Source organism: Pagrus major, chromosome 21 (genome assembly GCF_040436345.1).
Source record: "Pagrus major chromosome 21, Pma_NU_1.0".
NCBI lineage: Eukaryota > Metazoa > Chordata > Actinopteri > Spariformes > Sparidae > Pagrus > Pagrus major.
The window spans coordinates 24,003,779-24,020,546 of NC_133235.1; the positions used below are offsets into that span (position 1 = coordinate 24,003,779).

The 16,768-nt window shown below is 42.2% G+C and overlaps 2 protein-coding genes across 2 annotated transcripts; both read left to right on the forward strand.

The window, feature by feature from the left end:
* Positions 1–822: 822 nt before the first annotated feature.
* LOC141017160 (uncharacterized) lies at positions 823–2,836 on the forward strand. The gene is made up of 5 exons (XM_073491791.1): positions 823–1,167; positions 1,251–1,397; positions 1,499–1,617; positions 1,747–2,703; positions 2,786–2,836. The coding sequence occupies exons 1-4, from the start codon at positions 885–887 to the stop codon at positions 2,692–2,694; spliced, it is 1,497 nt and encodes a 498-aa protein (XP_073347892.1). The 5' UTR covers positions 823–884; the 3' UTR covers positions 2,695–2,703; positions 2,786–2,836.
* Positions 2,837–7,081: 4,245 nt separating this feature from the next.
* LOC141017059 (schwannomin-interacting protein 1) lies at positions 7,082–15,744 on the forward strand. The gene is made up of 7 exons (XM_073491678.1): positions 7,082–7,111; positions 9,755–9,864; positions 14,036–14,153; positions 14,303–14,509; positions 14,926–15,049; positions 15,440–15,533; positions 15,690–15,744. Exons 1-7 carry the CDS (start codon positions 7,082–7,084, stop codon positions 15,742–15,744), a joined length of 738 nt encoding a protein of 245 aa, XP_073347779.1.
* The last annotated feature ends 1,024 nt before the right edge of the window (positions 15,745–16,768 follow it).

The following is a 16,768-nucleotide window of genomic DNA, read 5'->3' on the forward strand; positions in this document are numbered from 1 at the left end:
TGACACCCTGAACCTGCAAAGAAAAAGATCTCATCAGCAGTGAACAAAGCAAGAAATGTGATATTCCAAGGAAAGTCAAGTACGCTGTCAAGCTTCACAGGAAATTCAGTCTGAATCCTGTGGTCACATGCTTGTTTTCAGTAAAGAAATGAATAGATTGATTTGAGTTTGACTTTTTTTTTTTTTGGGAAACAGCAAAAAGTCTTCATTAAGCCTTTTTGATCAACAAAAAATTCAAATGCCTAAATAATAATTATTACAGAATTACTGAGTACATAGAAGAAAAGGATGTAAATACAATTCCACATGTTGTACAACTGCTGTGTCAAGTCAGTTTTATTTATTTAGCCTAAAATCACATATTTGCCTGTTTAATTCCCTCTATCCTAAAACCCGTGTGTATTTTAAACTTGTCTTTCTCATTGCTATTGCCATTATTCACAGCACTGACCATGAAATGCATTGTCCCTGGTCCGAGTCAGGCTTTTGACCTTTGTAGCATGTAATTCCCCGTCTCTCTCCCTCTGGTTTCCAGTCATCTCTGCTTAAAAAAGCAGGCCCAACCCATTATTCCTAATGTAAGTGGAGTTATACGTATTATCCTATAAAATGTAATTAGTCACATAACCTGACTGAAACATAAATATACCTACAAAACAAATTCAAGCTGCCTTTATTGTCCTGAGGCAACGAATTAGACGTCAGAGGCTCTTTACAAGGCCACCTGTTGTGATCTAAGTGAACACAGGTGCAAGCTGCACCTGAAGTTGCATCTAATTGGTTGATTACCTGGTGCCAATATGTGCCGGCGTTAAAACTTCAGTTGTTCTGTGTCATAGCAAGCAAGTGCTCTCCACCTGAGCAGCAGGACGTGCATCTCCAGTATGGCAGGTGAAGATGGAAGGGGATGCTGGTCACCTCAAGCTGTAGCAGTCATATTAGTCCTGAGCTGTTTTGCCCAGAGTGTAACTTGTTTTAGCTTGCGATGGCTGAGTGGAAATGTTAAGCAGGACGAGCTAGCTAGTGAGGCTACAGTGATGGAAGTAAGGGCTGGAAACATTCTCTTCAATGGGAAAGAGCTCAAGTCCCAGTCAGGGTCTGCCTTTGCTGCGGCCGCAGGGAATGATGTATTGCTGCAAACTAACTTGGATGAATCAGATGGCTCAGGTAAGATATTGCTGCCTAATTATCTGCTAAACCCAATGGATATGGTCAGTATTGAGTTTGTATCTGGGCTTTACATTTAAAAGGGATGTTGGAGCCGACGTTTCAGCCGGAGGACGCCTTGGCCAATGAAGAAGCATGGAGGCGCTTAAATCTTACCCTGCACTGTGGTCCGAACAAGATGAAGTTGAAAGCAATGGGACCTGGAGCTTCTCACTTAAAGCTAGACATGGGTATTGAGACACAACCAAGCTTGTATAATGTCAGTTTATGTTGCCGCACTAAGCGCATGATAGTTTGGCATAGAATAATGGTCCCTTTCTCCTCCTTGCAGGCGAGGCCAATCCCCTGCCTTTGACCCAGGTGCCTGAAAACTGTCACTTCTCAGTGAAGCAAACTGCACTCGGTCTTGTTTTGGAGGTTCCCTACAATGGATGCAATGTGACACAAGAGGTAGGACTTTACTCTTAATTGGGTTAACTGGCTCAAAATTGTTTCTGTCAGTATGTTTGTTTTCTTGAAACTTGAATTATGCTCATTGGGATGAGTATTATAATCTCAACTGCTTGTACACTGTTTCAGGATGGCAACTACTTGTTGCCAATGCGTTGGCTGGACACTCCAGTTAAATTCACCTGTCCCATGTTGACGAGTTCTGCTGCGACATCTGCTTCGACGACCCTCAAGCCTGCTCAGCTGCCATGGCAACTTCCTGTCCCTCACGGACTTCGGAGCCTGAATCGTCGTAAGCGTCAGGCATACCAGACCCTGCCAATCTACGATCCTCGCCATCCATATTATCGCTATTGGTATTATTATAATTATTATTACTACTATTACTTGTATATGATGCGACAAACGCCAGCACCTAGCACTGCTACAACTACTGCCAACCCTGACACTACTACATCTACAGTCAAACCCCCCTACATGTACTACCCTTACTATTACCCCTATTACTACTACTATCCCTATACCCAAGTGACTACTACAGCGCCACCAACTACCACTGCCAATTCTACTGGTGGAATGACCACGACAGCCGAGACAACAGCACCTCCCATGACTTCGTCTGCTCCCGCTCCCACGCCAGCTCCCACGCCTGCTCCTACGGTTGCCCCCACGCCGGCCCCCACGCCCGCTCCCACGCCGGCCCCCACGCCCGCCCCCACGCCGGCCCCCACGCCCGCTCCCACCCCCGCTCCCACGCCAGCCCCCACGCCCGCTCCCACGACTAAAACATGCACAACAAAGCCCAGCGATGGCGTATATCCAGGCACGATGAAACCGTACGTTCCTTTTGACCAGCTCCAGTTCGTTCCATATGTTGAATACAACAAGGCTGGTAACGTGCCGTACGACCTGAAAAACATGCCTCAAGCTGGCTACAAATCTGGACCAGGGGCTCGAGCACAGCCACCCCCACATCCAGGCTTCAGCCACTGGCAACCTGCACATTGGTTTCCCCAACAAACAGGCCAAGACTATCATCAGTTCGGCTGGCAAAATCTGCTGCCTAAACCGGCCTAACTCCAGATGGTAAGGACGACTTGCAATTCATGTTTGATTTGGTATTTTAAGAATTAAGTTTGTCAACCATAACTTTGTTGCTTTCTTTCAGGGGCTGGTGTCCTGGTATACTGAGCATTTAATAAAGCTGTTTTACTTAGAACTGTCTCAATCATCCCTCATTTGTTATGCAAATATTTCCCTTTGGTGCCATGTGGCTTAAAGCTAGGGAAAGTGATTCTGAAAGATGGTCAAGTTTCATTCCCAGGTTGTCAAATACTGCTGCTTTTGGTCGGTATTCATCCAGAAATTCTAACCCAAAGTGTCGGTATGCAACAACCTGGCAATGAGACTAAACAAACTTTCTCCACAGTCGCCGTCTTTTTTTTTTTTTTTTTTTTTTTTGGCCCGTGTGTGTATAGTTGTAGGGCAAAGTAATTCAACTGATTTGGTAAATCTGACTAAAGGTCAATGACTTTATTTGCTTTCCAAGCCACAGTTTGCAAGTGTCCTGCATAAATTGGCTTATGCAGAAGATAAGACGGTCTTGTTTTTAAAAACTTGTGTCCTTGGCAAAGAGCTTGATGGTGACAAGTCCTACTGGAACAATTTGCTAATCACAATAAGGGCTTTAATTTACTGAGCTTGCATCTCAAGCTGTACACTGCAAATGTCACAACCTATGCCAAGGCTGTATTAGACCACATTAATTAATGCTAACCCTGATGCCTTAGCATTTCTGGTATGCATGAGGGCCAGCCCGCGTAATCTGCATCCATTTGGTGCATTGGTTATGCACGTCATAAATAAATGCTACACGTGCACATTTGAAAGGTTTTTCCTTCGCTAAATTTGGGCTTGTCTTAGGCTAGAGGGTGACCTATGCTGTACCATTGTGGCAAATTTGGGTAATTAATTAGGCTGTCTTGACTGACCTCAGATTAAATGGACTCATAAGGTGCAATACACAATCCTTGTTCTAAAATTGTGATTTCCTGCTGGCTGCCTCATTCAGTGCTACATTTATTGAATTTTGACTAAAATGAGCTCCCACCCAGATACTGCTCATGTACCCAAGGCTCATCTCTTACTGCTTCAGTGAAGCTGCCAAAAGGAAGACTGGTTGTACCTGACAGCCTGGAGATGCGAGTGAATGTGAATGTGAGATGGCGTTGCTGGAAAAAAATGTTTGCCTTGCTTGGAATGAATTGGATAGGTTTGATTTTAAAAAAACAATAAATTTGTCTACTTTTTAAAATCTTTTCTGCCTCTAAACACTGATTATTTTCTGAAACATCCCCTCACTCTATATATACTCAGAGTGCCTGCACACACACACACCCTATTCTGTCTGTTCCTATATACTTCCACATGGTGCTCTCTCCTCTGGGCACGCTGTGACGACACACATGCACCCATATCTACACACATCACTGAAACTAAGCCACACGTGACGACGGAGAAATGTGTAACGCTGGTCTTTGAAAGCAAGGATGCGTGTCTGTAATTCTTCCTTCTCATTTATTGCTGCTCTTCGATGTTAGCTGCCTGGAATTATGCAGCCCTGAGCTCAGGAATAAGAAACTATTTCGCAGAGGAGCAAGACATCCTAAAATCCAGCCTTTAACGGTCATCCTTCCATGTCTGTCCACCACGGGAGAGACCGATGTCCTTTAATGCAACAGCGCGCTGCTTTGGTTTTGCTATAATTTCTGCCTTTGAATTCTTATTTCAGGCATCTTTTTTCAATCAGGGTGAGTCCTGTGAACAGCATGTGTTATATATGTTCTTTTTTATGTTACCAGTGTTTGGAAATTAGGATAAAATAGCATAATATGCATTTGTAGGTCATCTAAGTTTAGCAGAATTTGTTTTGTTGTGATTTCTGTTGAAACAGACCAATGAAAAAAGACTAAAAAGTACAATCAGAGACTGAAACATGACAGAATAGGAACATAGAATCTACATGGGAAATGTTACGACGAAGAATATTGCTTTAATTTCACGTTGAAGTCCATTCTCGATTATATTAATCCATTTATTTTATTTGTGTGATCATAGGAAACACTGAGATACCATGGACATTAAAGATATCGACACAGCCTTCATTCAAGCAGTTGGTTTCAGTCTCAGATCTGTCTCCCATCTCTGAATATCTTCAGTCCATCTGTGGCCATATTCCCAGCCAGGGCACTTAGTCCCTCCCCCAACCACTGACATTTTTCTCCACCCACTCCATACAGTTTATCTTTATGGAGGACTATGATGTGGACATGGATGAGGAGGAGGAGGGAGAGGTATTCATGAGAAAGGCCACAACAGGCCCTTGGTGGGAGGACTGTGGAGATAATGGCAACTGTGACATACAGGGAGGAGGAAGAGGCTGCATGGTGAACAGCCGCAGTTGGGCCGAGGAGCTCCAGGATATCTTTGCACCACAGACAGAAGACTGTTACAGCGGAGGGCGAACCAGACTGTCCAGCATCTCTGTGAGTTCATTGTCTTTCTCTCTGTGTGTCTGGGCCGCACAAGCACTGAATTCCTCCCTCTGAGTCCGGACGAGTCCCTTTTAACCAAAAGAAAACCAAAGGAAATCCAGGTTCCTACAAACATTACGTTTATTAAAAGATGATAACATAAAACAACTTGCATACAGCATTTGCAGTCTAATTCTAAAATATCCACACACATCTTGAGCACATTTATTTCAGCCTGGAAGTACAACAGGCTGGATTTTATCAAATGGTAATGTTAGCTAGGAAAGTGGTTAAATGCTAACGTTAGCTAATGGGTTATCAAAAATGTTGTTTTACCTTAAAATATGGTCCGATGTCCCTCCAGATTTTCACTATCCATCCATCCATCTTCTTTGGTGAAATGATAACAATTTGTCAGATACCCTTTGTTTATACGACTTGCAACCTAGAAAACAGCAGCATAGCATTATTCTTGCTTTGGAGATTCCCGCTCTGAATTTGACATCAGAGAAAAAAATGGCCACCATGTGACTATGGTCTATGTATGATTATACAACATTGTGTCACAGCAGTTTGTTAAATTGTCTCGATTTGTGTACATGGACATGCATTTTCTTTCCTTGTACCATGTTTCTTTGCTTGAATGAAGCAATGCATTTATAACAGCGAGGGAGTTGCACGGAAGTATTCGCGGTGGCCGGCAGGCAATTAAAAAACCAGAACTGTCACACCAGAATCCAGGCTTTGCATCCAGTGTGTAGTTAGGTTTAGGCAACAAAAGCTGTTTGGAAAACATTAGGAAAACATGGTTTCAGCTCATCAGGAAATGTAATCTGTAGGATTCACTTTGGTGTTAAGGTCAGGGAAAGATCATCAAATGTAGGCTGTCAGGAAAACATGGACCATTTGATTCCATGTACACGAACCCTATAGATGAAATTTTGTCACTATTTCACGAGTTGCAGTCGGATAATGATGCCGCATACATCGCCATTAGAGAAATGCAAAAAGGCTGTGAGGCTGAGGAACATGGCCTCTGATGCTGATGATGGATGAAAGATGACTCAAAAATGTAATGTCGTTTAATGAGCCCGCTGCTGCACTGTGACACAGCACAGTGGGAACTAACTGTGGGTCTGTGTACGCGCGTTATCTGTGTGTGTGTATATTTTTGTTTCTCTTCGCACGTGTGGGCACGAGCACCCTGTGCCGCCTTGTCTCTCTTACAGCTCATCACACTTGAATCTGTGATGTGGAATGAGGCCTGAGGAGATTCCTTTTTGGAGACAAAACAAACAGAGGATGTGCAATTAGAGATTCACAGCTCAGCTCCGGGCTGACGAGCAGATGCAGACGTCGTGTCAGTGCTGCTCAGAATGCTGACATTTATTAGAGGAGCTATTATTGATCACCCTCTTTAATGGTTTTGTTTTCCAGTGTTGCAGTCTCATTTATCAGATTATGTTTAGCCCCGGCCTAGCGTTCACCTGGCCATGCAACCGATCCTATGCCCTTATTTCTGTGAATCTATAAGGTCTGTCCCACTGTTGTCAAGATTTCTAGCAGCTGCTATTATAAAAGGAGGATGAAGAGGAAAGAAAGCCAAGTGAGGAAGATGGAGGAGCAGATAACAGATCAGGAGAGCCGTGGCAGCACTGAGCAGCTCTGACTCTCCTCTCCCCTCCCTCCTCCATTCCTCCCTCCTCCTCCGCTTCCGTCCCTTCCCACTCTTTCCTCTCCCGCTTCCCACACTCCCCCCCAACCCTCCCTTCTTCTCTCTGCTGCCTCCAACCCTCCCCTCGCTGTTCTCTCCACCCTCCCTCCCTCGCTCTCCTGCACGGAGCTGCAGTATATGAGAGGGTCTCCTGGGTCTAGCTTCACTGCAGTGTAGAGAAGGGCAGGGCGGCTGTTCTAGTACGATGCGCTGAAGGATGGTGCACCAGGAGAAACGCGTTTACCAGGTGTGTGGATTTCTGTTTGAATAGATGTGGTGGTGATTGTGAGGGCGTAGTATATGTAGCATAATATTTACAGGTATGCATGACGGGTATCCATCTTGCTGTGGGTGAATCAGCCACAATGGATGTGTGATTGTGAGGTGGCGTGGGTGTGTTCATACGTGATCTTTACCTGTGTTGCTACATCTCCTCAGTTTTTAAAATATCTTCATCTCTCATATAATGTGTCATCATATCAAATGCATTGTTCAGTTTTTCATAATTGAAATCATTCTACATGAGGTGCGTTTGCTACACCACCTACTTCCCTGGGAGGGTAAAATAGGTTGTGTGTGAATCTATATGTGTGTGTGTGTGTGTGTGTGTAGACAGTGGTAAGGAGGCTGTCTGAAGTGGATGAAGAGGAGGAAGCGAAGAGCTGGTTGGACGAGTGAAGGCGATCAACTGCGATTTATGTTCTTACATCACAGACTCGTGTAACGATGCGTCACAAAGAAGATGAGAGGGTGTTAGTGCTGGGCCACTTTTGAGGTTATTTCGAGAGAAAAGCGTTGACACAGAAGAGAAACAGGCCTAATTTTGGATGTGTTATTCAACGGTGTCACAGGCTCACACACTCATGAAGGAAGTGGTAGGACACATGTACACACAACACCATGGAGCCAGAATAGGGCATTGTGCACGCTTCAAGGGAAAAAAACTGAGAATTCAAGACCTTGGATTTTGGATTAACCAAAAAACAAAAGACAGCGGACAAAGGGACAAAAAGAGATCTAAAGGCAGCTACAGAAAGGAGGCTGAGAGAAAGTGAAACTGATAAATGATCATGAACTGAAGAAGCAGAAGAAGAAAGGGAAGAGGAAGAGAAAAGGGGACAACATTAGATCAGGACAGTCGAACTTCTAGATGCTGAGAAATGTGGTCAACATGAGATTAGAGCAGAATGACGAGGCAGTTTCAATGATTTCACTGGAGATAATGGTCTGCTGTCTCAACGATGGGCTGTAAATGGACAAGTGAGCAAAGAATGATCGTTACTGATGAGTTACAGCAATTATAGTCCTGTGGATGCAAGTGATTACCAAAGATCTTAAAGATTTGGAAGTTTAACGGTGATATCTATTAAAATTTTTACCCTATTCATCATTTTTTGGGCAAAGAATATATGGAATTTTACAATACGTATCTTTAAAGGTCGTTTCCCCATTTTCTTCTCATATTGTGAGCCAGAAATCTGCAATTACATACACCAAAAGTTCCAGTTTACCTATAGTCTTAAAGGTTTTTACAGAGAGGATTGTTCATATATCATTCATAGCCTGATTTATACAACATTTTATTCCTAAGACCATGGCTGCCGACAGTATTTTCTCATTCATGGGTTGATAACCCATAACCCAAACAAAATGAAACAAGAATGTTGAACCTGGCTTTATCCAATGTACAGATTTCTGTCCTGGAAATGTGTGCAAATTAGTGCACATTTCATAAGATAATGTCTCGTTTGCATATTTGAACATAACATTTCAGAAAACTTGTAATACAAAAATGAATTGTCTTTAGGTAAGTAATCAACTGGGGAGGTTTGATGGTGATATCTATTAGTTAAAAATGTTACCCTATTCACCTATAGTGCCTCCCCTTAGACAGACAAGGACGCATGTAACAATAGACAGAAAAAATACCAGTATAGATATAAATATATATATATATATATTCTTTTTTAGATTTGATGTCTAGACCTGGAAAAAAAAGCAACAAACGTACTTTATACATTCAAGCCTCTGTGTTGAAACAGGAAACTGTGTGGTCACTGTTAATCCATCCATCCATTTTCTATACCAGTCTTTCCCAGGATGCATCTGTGAGCCGCAGGGTTCATCCTGGACAGGTTGTCAGCCTATAACAGGGCTGACACATAAACAGACGAATTCCTTCACACTAACATATACAGTACACGCTGATCTGCATGTCTCTGAACTGTGGGAGAAAATCAGACCACCTCCATGTGCCAGGCGTGCCTCTTCCAATATTTATTGTAGCGTCTGCTTAAAAGGAGCATCTTCTGTTTTCTGCGTATGACGATATAAAATCTCCATCATTTATACTTGATATTTTTAGGTTAGTTGATTATCTGGAGAGAGAGAACAGGAAATGAGAGGAGGAGGGTTACATAAGGAGTGATGTCTGTACCTATTATTGGTAGAGAAGAAGAAAAGGCTAAAAGCTGATTTTTATAAGTGTGTTACCTAAGCTTTTGTTAGCGTAGTTACATATAGTTAACGTATTTATACAATCATAATGACAGTGTCATATGTGAGCCAGTGGCTGGATTATATTCATGTGTGAAAGGCAGGAAATTGGATTTCCTGACTTTGTTACATTCTAATTTTCCCACATAAACCCACATTTGTCCCTCCTCTTCAGCTCCTCTTTCTTCTGTTTTCCTTTCATCCTCCACCTCTCCACAAGCATCAGCAATCAGTACAATACATGTATTTATAGCTTTAATTTAACCAGCTGGCTTAATATTTATTCCCATGAGTATTCCTCCCTCGGTCAATCAAGCAGCGATGAAACTACAGCAACAACAGCGGCACTAATATTCTTTATATTCATGCATTTTATTCTCTTTTTCTCCGACAGGCCCAGAGGAACGACAGAGAGTCCATCAGGCAGAAACTTGCCCTTGGCAGTTTCTATGACGACGAGCCAGTCATCTACACCAGCTGCAGCAAAAACGGCCTGTCCTCCCGGTGGGTTTGGATCCAGTGTTTGTGTGTGTGTGTGTGTGTGTGTGTGTGTGTGTGATCGTGTTAACGGTTTGATCAATGAAGCCTTTTGAAGGCCGGCACCTTTTTAGATGTTCTCCTAGAATCTATTCTTAGATGGATGGCAGGTAAAAGAGTGAGATGTGGCCTAGATGCAATGAATTATTGAGTCACAGAAAACAGTATTAATCTATTTTAAAGCCTGAATATAAAATTAATGTGTGTACCTGTGTAGGGAGGAAATTAGCTCACAGCATATTCGGCATAAATCATCTGTTCTCGTTTTAAGATTAATGTTTTTTTTGTGCTGCTTCTTGATGTGTAGGTTTTGTAGACTTTATGTGTTGCTTGTATAAGGAACCTGCTCTTATAGACTCCCCAATATAAAAGCATTTAATAATTTACCTGCCAATCCTACTGGCAAACTAATATGTCAATATCAGTCTATTTTAAGTGTGATCTTTGCCGTCGAATGGATACCATCTATTCCCGAATTCGGTGATTTTGATTTTTTCAGATAAACTGCAGGATTTTGTGTTCATTTATGGGTCGAGGAAATGCTCTTACTTCCTAAAAGGGGCTCTGTGGAACTTGTGTGTTGTGCTGGAAGCTGGTCGTTAGTTTATGTTAGCAGACGTTAGCTACTGTTGCTCTCTGTAAGCGGTGCGAAGAGAGGCACTGAGACGAGGCACTCGAGTCCGTCCAGAAAGTCACATCCTTTGGACTGTCGCAATAAATCTGACCTGAGTCCTTTACAAAGAAATCCACAGTCCAGCAGCATTAAACACCTTAAACAAATTGTCCACAGGCTTGAATAGACAACAGAGAGAGACAAGGAAGGTCTCATTACAATCTGCTCACATATGGCCAATAACAAAAGGGATTCATACATGTAAATTGCTACAAATTGTTACATAGAGACCCTTTAAATAATGGCGTGCCTCAAATGTCAATTCTTGAACCTATTTCTTCGGCCTATTTGCTGCTCTTGCATTATATCATCCGTAATCCATTGTCAAGCAGCGGATAGACACTTGTACCTCTTCGTAGGCAAGCTCCAAAATGAGCATGGCGTGCAGATTGTCACCCACCATTAATTTTCAGTTTTGGCCCTCCAAGGGAAAAGGTTTGGACACCCCTGTTTTAGACCTTTTAATGCCTCATGAACGTGTGCATAGTTTGAGTCCAGGCTGAAAACTAAAGGGGGCAAAGCCTTTACCCATCAGAGCCCCGAGGCTCTGGAATGACATGCTTAAAGGAAATAAGGCTGTCTGAGTCAGTTTAATGTTAAAAACACACCTTTAATCAGGAAGCATATTCTGATTTTCTCTGGGCTGGCTTTTTATTTTATCAGTTTTATTTTCAATTTTATTATTTTAGTTATAATTCTGCCATTATTTTTTTATTTCATTCATGTATTTAACAGATTTTTTCCCTCTGTGAAGCCCTTTGTACTTTGTTTTGTGCTCTATAAATAATAGAGTTAGAGTAGTTAAAAAAATATGTAAAACCCATGGAGAGAAAAAAACGGTGAAACTGTCACAGAGCTAAAAATAGGGCTGTTTTTCTTCTCTTGAAGAGTTCTTGTTCAGCGGCTTGTCTGTTTCGTAGCATCTGTAACAGCTCGATCTTCACGGTAAATTCATGCCGTCATTTAAGAGCCAGGAGTGGAAACTATGGCAGCTCACTTTACCGAAGAACTTCAAGCTAAAAACACACAAATCAGAAAGAACAACATGATTGGACTGGCCGGTTGGCTCGTACGTATACTGTAAGTGCAAATGACAGTAAATGCGAGTGGGACCTTTGTCCATTTAGAGAGCGTGAGTCATTGAGAGGAGAGTGCAGCACAGTGCAATAACAGGGGTTAAGTACAGTAAGTATAATTATCCTGTTTGTATGTTCGACTTGGCAGCAAAGAGGGAGAGAAAGAGAATGAGTGACTCACATTAATGACGGACAGACAGATTGAAAATGAAGGGTTTCCCAGAAAGCCACAGTATTCTGTTTACAGTTAGTCCAAAGGGAACTGACATGAGACTCAACAATAACTAGTTTTTACTATCCACAGCAGAACAAAGAAACCCAAGAATGGAAAGAGTTGGCACACAGGAGGTGGCACAGTGGTTAACCTCTATTACGTGATAAGTTGCTGAAAGAGAAACTGAGCGATGTCTAGCTTCCTGAGCCAGACCGTGGGATAAAGTTTAGATATTAAAAGTTTAATGTCAGAAATGAGATGATTCCCATTGCAAAACAGATTTTCACATTTTTCATTGTATATTTGTTTGTTATTATTATTATTATTATTATATCTTTTTTCTATTTAACATTCAAATTCTGCATTTTACCTTAAAATAACCTATATAAAAGTGCAATAGACATTAAGTTTAATTTTTTATTTTTATTAACTTGAATTGAATTGAATTTGACATACAGCAAGTTTGACATAATGAAATCAAACTAAAGGGCACCATTTTCCATAAAAACTGATATTTCATGTTTGTAATTGAGGTTTTGGATGCCCACACAGACACACACACGTAATGGAAAGAGTTGCATTACATCAGACACAAGATGGTTAACCAAAGCCACAACAGCTACATCACAACTCCGATTTGTTTTTATGACAGCTTTGACCTCCAGTAACTTTCTGCCACTTTAACTTTCTCATAAGAGGGGGCGTTTGAGTCAAACAATGTCAAACAGCAACCTCCCCCCCCCCTTCTTTGTCCTCGACCATGCTACTGACTGTTTTAGGAAGTTTGAGGGAGTGCAGTTCTGTCTGTGGTCCAATTGCGCCTGAAAGAGGAAGTGATACCTGATATGAGTCCGTGGCTCTGATTGGTGGACGCGGTCATGGGACCTCCAGTGGAGGTAAAGGTGCACCCTCTGGGGTGTGCTTTGGGGTGGAAATTCCACCTCCATCCTTTCAAGTTTATGAGATGTTGTATGAGTTATTGTTCTCCGGGGGAGGTGTTACTGTGGGTTGTTAGGTTCTTTCAGTCAGAGTATCGTGATCTGGAATTGAATGAATGGTGTTTTGAGCTCTTGGAAAAGCTGAGGTTTGAGGTCTCACTGCTATGGAAGGCAATGATGTCATTTTTTTAGCTGTTGTTTGATCAGCTAACAGACTAATAGACGATGACATAGGCATGGATACACTTTGTGGCCAAAAGTATGTGGACACCCAAACATAACTAATTGTTCCACAACCATGGGTACTGATATTCTGCTATTACTTTGGGAAGACTTCCCTCAACATTACTGGAACACGGTTGAAAAGATTTGCTCCTGTTCGACTACAAGAGCATTAGCGAGTGAGTCAGGCTGAGCACTGATATTTAGTCATAAGACCCATGATTGCAGTCAGTGAAGACAAAGTTCTGTAAAGGCCAATCAAGTTCATCAAACTCAGGCTCCTTATAGACCTGATTTATGTTGAAACAGGTCACGATCTTCCTCAAATTGTTGCCACAAGGTCAGATGCACACAATTGTATCATGATGTTCAAATATACGCTGTGGCATTAAAGATTTCCCTTAATTGGCACAAAGTGGCCAAGCCAAACCATGAACTACATCCTCAGACAAAAAGTACACAAAGTATCCATACGGGGTTGTTGTTTTTAAGTAAAAACTGAATAGCAGGGGTGCCCAACTGAGCTACTGGGTTGTGATTTATCTGGGACTCTGGCACGTGATGCACAGTACAGTATACCGAGCTGGTAAACTTTTTGAAGACTGTTTTTTTGTTGTTTTTTTTCTTTCTGGAAATTACAATAATCACCTCCATTAAGTGTGTTTTTACGATGCATTTGTTTTTAAGAAATTTGAAAATGCTTGAACCTTGTGGCCAAATATTTCCTGGCCTTTCCACTCTCTGCTCCTTTATTCATCATTAGATATGCAGAATTTATTAAAAAGCCATTTAGATCATCTTGTTGAGGATTAATATAAAGACATACATTCCTACCACGTCCTATGTCTTGTGATTTATTTTAAACTTACATTGTGTTTGTGTGTAAACAAAATATGTACACAAAAAATAGTAATTTTCACTTCTCTCTATTGGTTTCACTCTGACTCTTGAGACACAATTGTCTCTACCTGGAGATCAACATTTCCTCTCTCTCCCTTTGTGTTCTTCCTCTCAGACTGCAGAGTGGCGTGAACCTGCAGGTGTGTTTTGTGAATGACAGCAGCAGTGACAAAGACAGCGATGCTGAGGACAGCAGGACAGAAACCAGTCTGGACACACCGCTGTCACCTGTGGTACGCACAGCTTAGATAGTGTTTTTGTGTGCCTGCTGTGGGTGTGTTTCTTTCTCGTCTCACAACTCTCGTTACTCTTTGTAATAACCATTCGTGACAACCACATTGACCGTTACATGATGATATCACTTACACCACTTCCTCTCCAGAGCAAGCAGAGCTCATCGTTATCCGATCGAGACACAGCAGAGGAGGACTCAGACCCGTTGGATGACTGCGGCGGGTTCTGGAGGGTGCAGCGGAGGCTGCAGGAGGAGGCCCGGGTGGCGCTGGCTCTGGCTCGACCCATGGCACGCATGCAGGTGGAGGTGGAAAGGCAAATCCAACAGCACAGACGTTCACCTGTGGCTGACTTGGTTAGTCAGTGAGATAAAAATAAAAGGGGATTTGTGTGTTTGTGTGTGGGGAGCTCTTCTTTCCTTCTTCCATGAAAAATGCATTTAGGAGACGATCAAGGACGATGAAATATCTGTAGCATATGTGACTGTGAACACATTACAAATTACATAGGGAGCTTACATAGCCTGAACAGAAGGTCAGTCAGAGTTTGTCTGTGGACGTGTTTGTGAGACCAAGAGAAAACCCCTGATGCTTGTAAACAAAAAAACAGCAGATCTGTCCCACTGCTGATGGATGAAACCCAGACTGATAACATATCAGTAATAATCATGTGCGATCCAGCTGACTTGGATCAATACTGACTTTTGGTTTTTATTCACATTCTGAGCCGTGTCACAGTAATTTCCTTTTCTCTGTTTGTTGACATATGCAGCTTCCCCATATGCCCCACATCAGCGAGTGTTTGATGAAGAGGAATCTGAGGCGGGGGGACATGAGGGACATGAGTCTAGGACAGCTGCAAGTCATCACGAATGACTTGCACTCACAGATTCAGAGTAAGTAGATCACACACGCAGATATATACACGTAGACGTATGACACAAACATCCCTCCAATTACTTTTTAAAAACCCAACAAACATCAAATCAAATGGTGGAAACGACACGAGCACATAAACATAATCATTGAAAGGCTAATCAAACAGTAACTGCTGGAGAAGCTAACGCTGATGTTAGCCTGTTGAAGAAGCTTACATTGGGATTAGCCTGTCAGAGAAGATGGCCTACACTGATGTCATCCCGGTAGCTTTAAATCAGTTAAGAATTGCTTCTGTAAGAGGAAGATTTTTCCTTTATTTGAAACTTGAGTTAAGATTGGCCAAGCAGTTAACATTTGTCACTCATGAAAGCTCAGGCTCCTAAATCATCCTCTCCTCTCTAACACAGGTCTAAATGAGGAGCTGGTGCAGTTGCTGCTAATAAGGGATGAGCTGCATGTGGAGCAGGACGCCATGCTGGTGGACATAGAGGACCTCACCAGGTGTGAACCTCCTTTTTCTCTCACCTCTCTCTTTGTCCTTCTGTCTGGAAAATATTGCCAAATTCTCAATAATGAGTGGTGCCATGAGCTGTATTTTAGACAAGTACTATACGTTCTGATCTCGCTCTCATGTACTTCTTGTTTTTCTTGTGACAGGCACGCTCACACGCATCAGCCGCGGCAACACGCAGAGAAAGCTGTCTCTAAATAAAACACCCCCTTCTTCAAGTGTGTGACCATTTGCACGCCATCTTTACCTCCCGCTCCATGGACCGTCACCAGTGTTACTAATGAAACTCCATCTGTGCTGACTGTTTCTGGAGAGATTAATACACCATATACTGTAATATTAACACACAGACACATTCGTATTGTATAGCACCGCAGGACGAAGGACAAGAGGGCCCCGACGTTCGACGGAGGCCGAGTCGTCGCTGCTTTCAGTGTGGACACAGTTGAGTTTGTGCAGGCTTTTCATCACGCCATATTTCACAGAATTAGGGGAATCCTCTCAGCTTAATTCCATCCCTAACCCTGATTTACCTCGTCATGATTTTGCACGGTACACTCATGTATGTTAATGCCGGGTCGGAGAGAGCACCTGCACGCCTTGTTTCCTCCCCGATGATGACTTCAAGGGGCCACATCTGACTGAACTGAAGATCAATTTGTATTTTTGTTTGTCTCGATAATAATCACGATCGATCAGTTCATTTATAAACATGCTCCGTTCAACTGTTTATCACCTCTTTCACTAAGAGCACTGTCATCACTGTCTAACACTGGAATTCACTATTAAACATGTACTATCTGAGCTGTTGCAATAGAAAATGATAAACTGTGCTGTTTTGCAGCTTAGCTTTAGTGTTTAAATGCTGCAGCAGCTTCACTAAGGTTTGTGTAAGGATCATTTAGACATAACTGGATGTAGTCAGTAGCTGCTACAGTTTCCACCTGCTTTAAAGATGCATTTAGAGCTCTAGAGGGCAACATTTTGAACTTTATTCACACAAATTCGAAATTGTCAGATGCCTTTATCAACATATTGGTTTAAAAAGTGGAGGCATGTCGACATGAACAGCCCCTAAATAAAAGTATGCAAAGTCATTTTTGTTATGCTCAATCAAATAATGCTAAAGGAAAAGAGTAACTATAAACGTGTAAAACAAATATATTGATAAATCACAGCCTCATACATATATCTATTTTATCTGATTTATGGACATTGTATGTAA

Coding starts and splice junctions, on each gene's coding strand:
- LOC141017160 (XM_073491791.1), top strand. CDS start 885: ATGGCAGGTGAAGATGGAAGGGGATGCTGGTCACCTCAAGCTGTAGCA. Junction 1,168..1,250: donor GGATGAATCAGATGGCTCAG/GTAAGATATTGC, acceptor TACATTTAAAAG/GGATGTTGGAGCCGACGTTT. Junction 1,398..1,498: donor TCACTTAAAGCTAGACATGG/GTATTGAGACAC, acceptor TCCTCCTTGCAG/GCGAGGCCAATCCCCTGCCT.
- LOC141017059 (XM_073491678.1), top strand. CDS start 7,082: ATGGTGCACCAGGAGAAACGCGTTTACCAG. Junction 14,510..14,925: donor GTTCACCTGTGGCTGACTTG/GTTAGTCAGTGA, acceptor TGACATATGCAG/CTTCCCCATATGCCCCACAT. Junction 15,050..15,439: donor CTTGCACTCACAGATTCAGA/GTAAGTAGATCA, acceptor TCTCTAACACAG/GTCTAAATGAGGAGCTGGTG.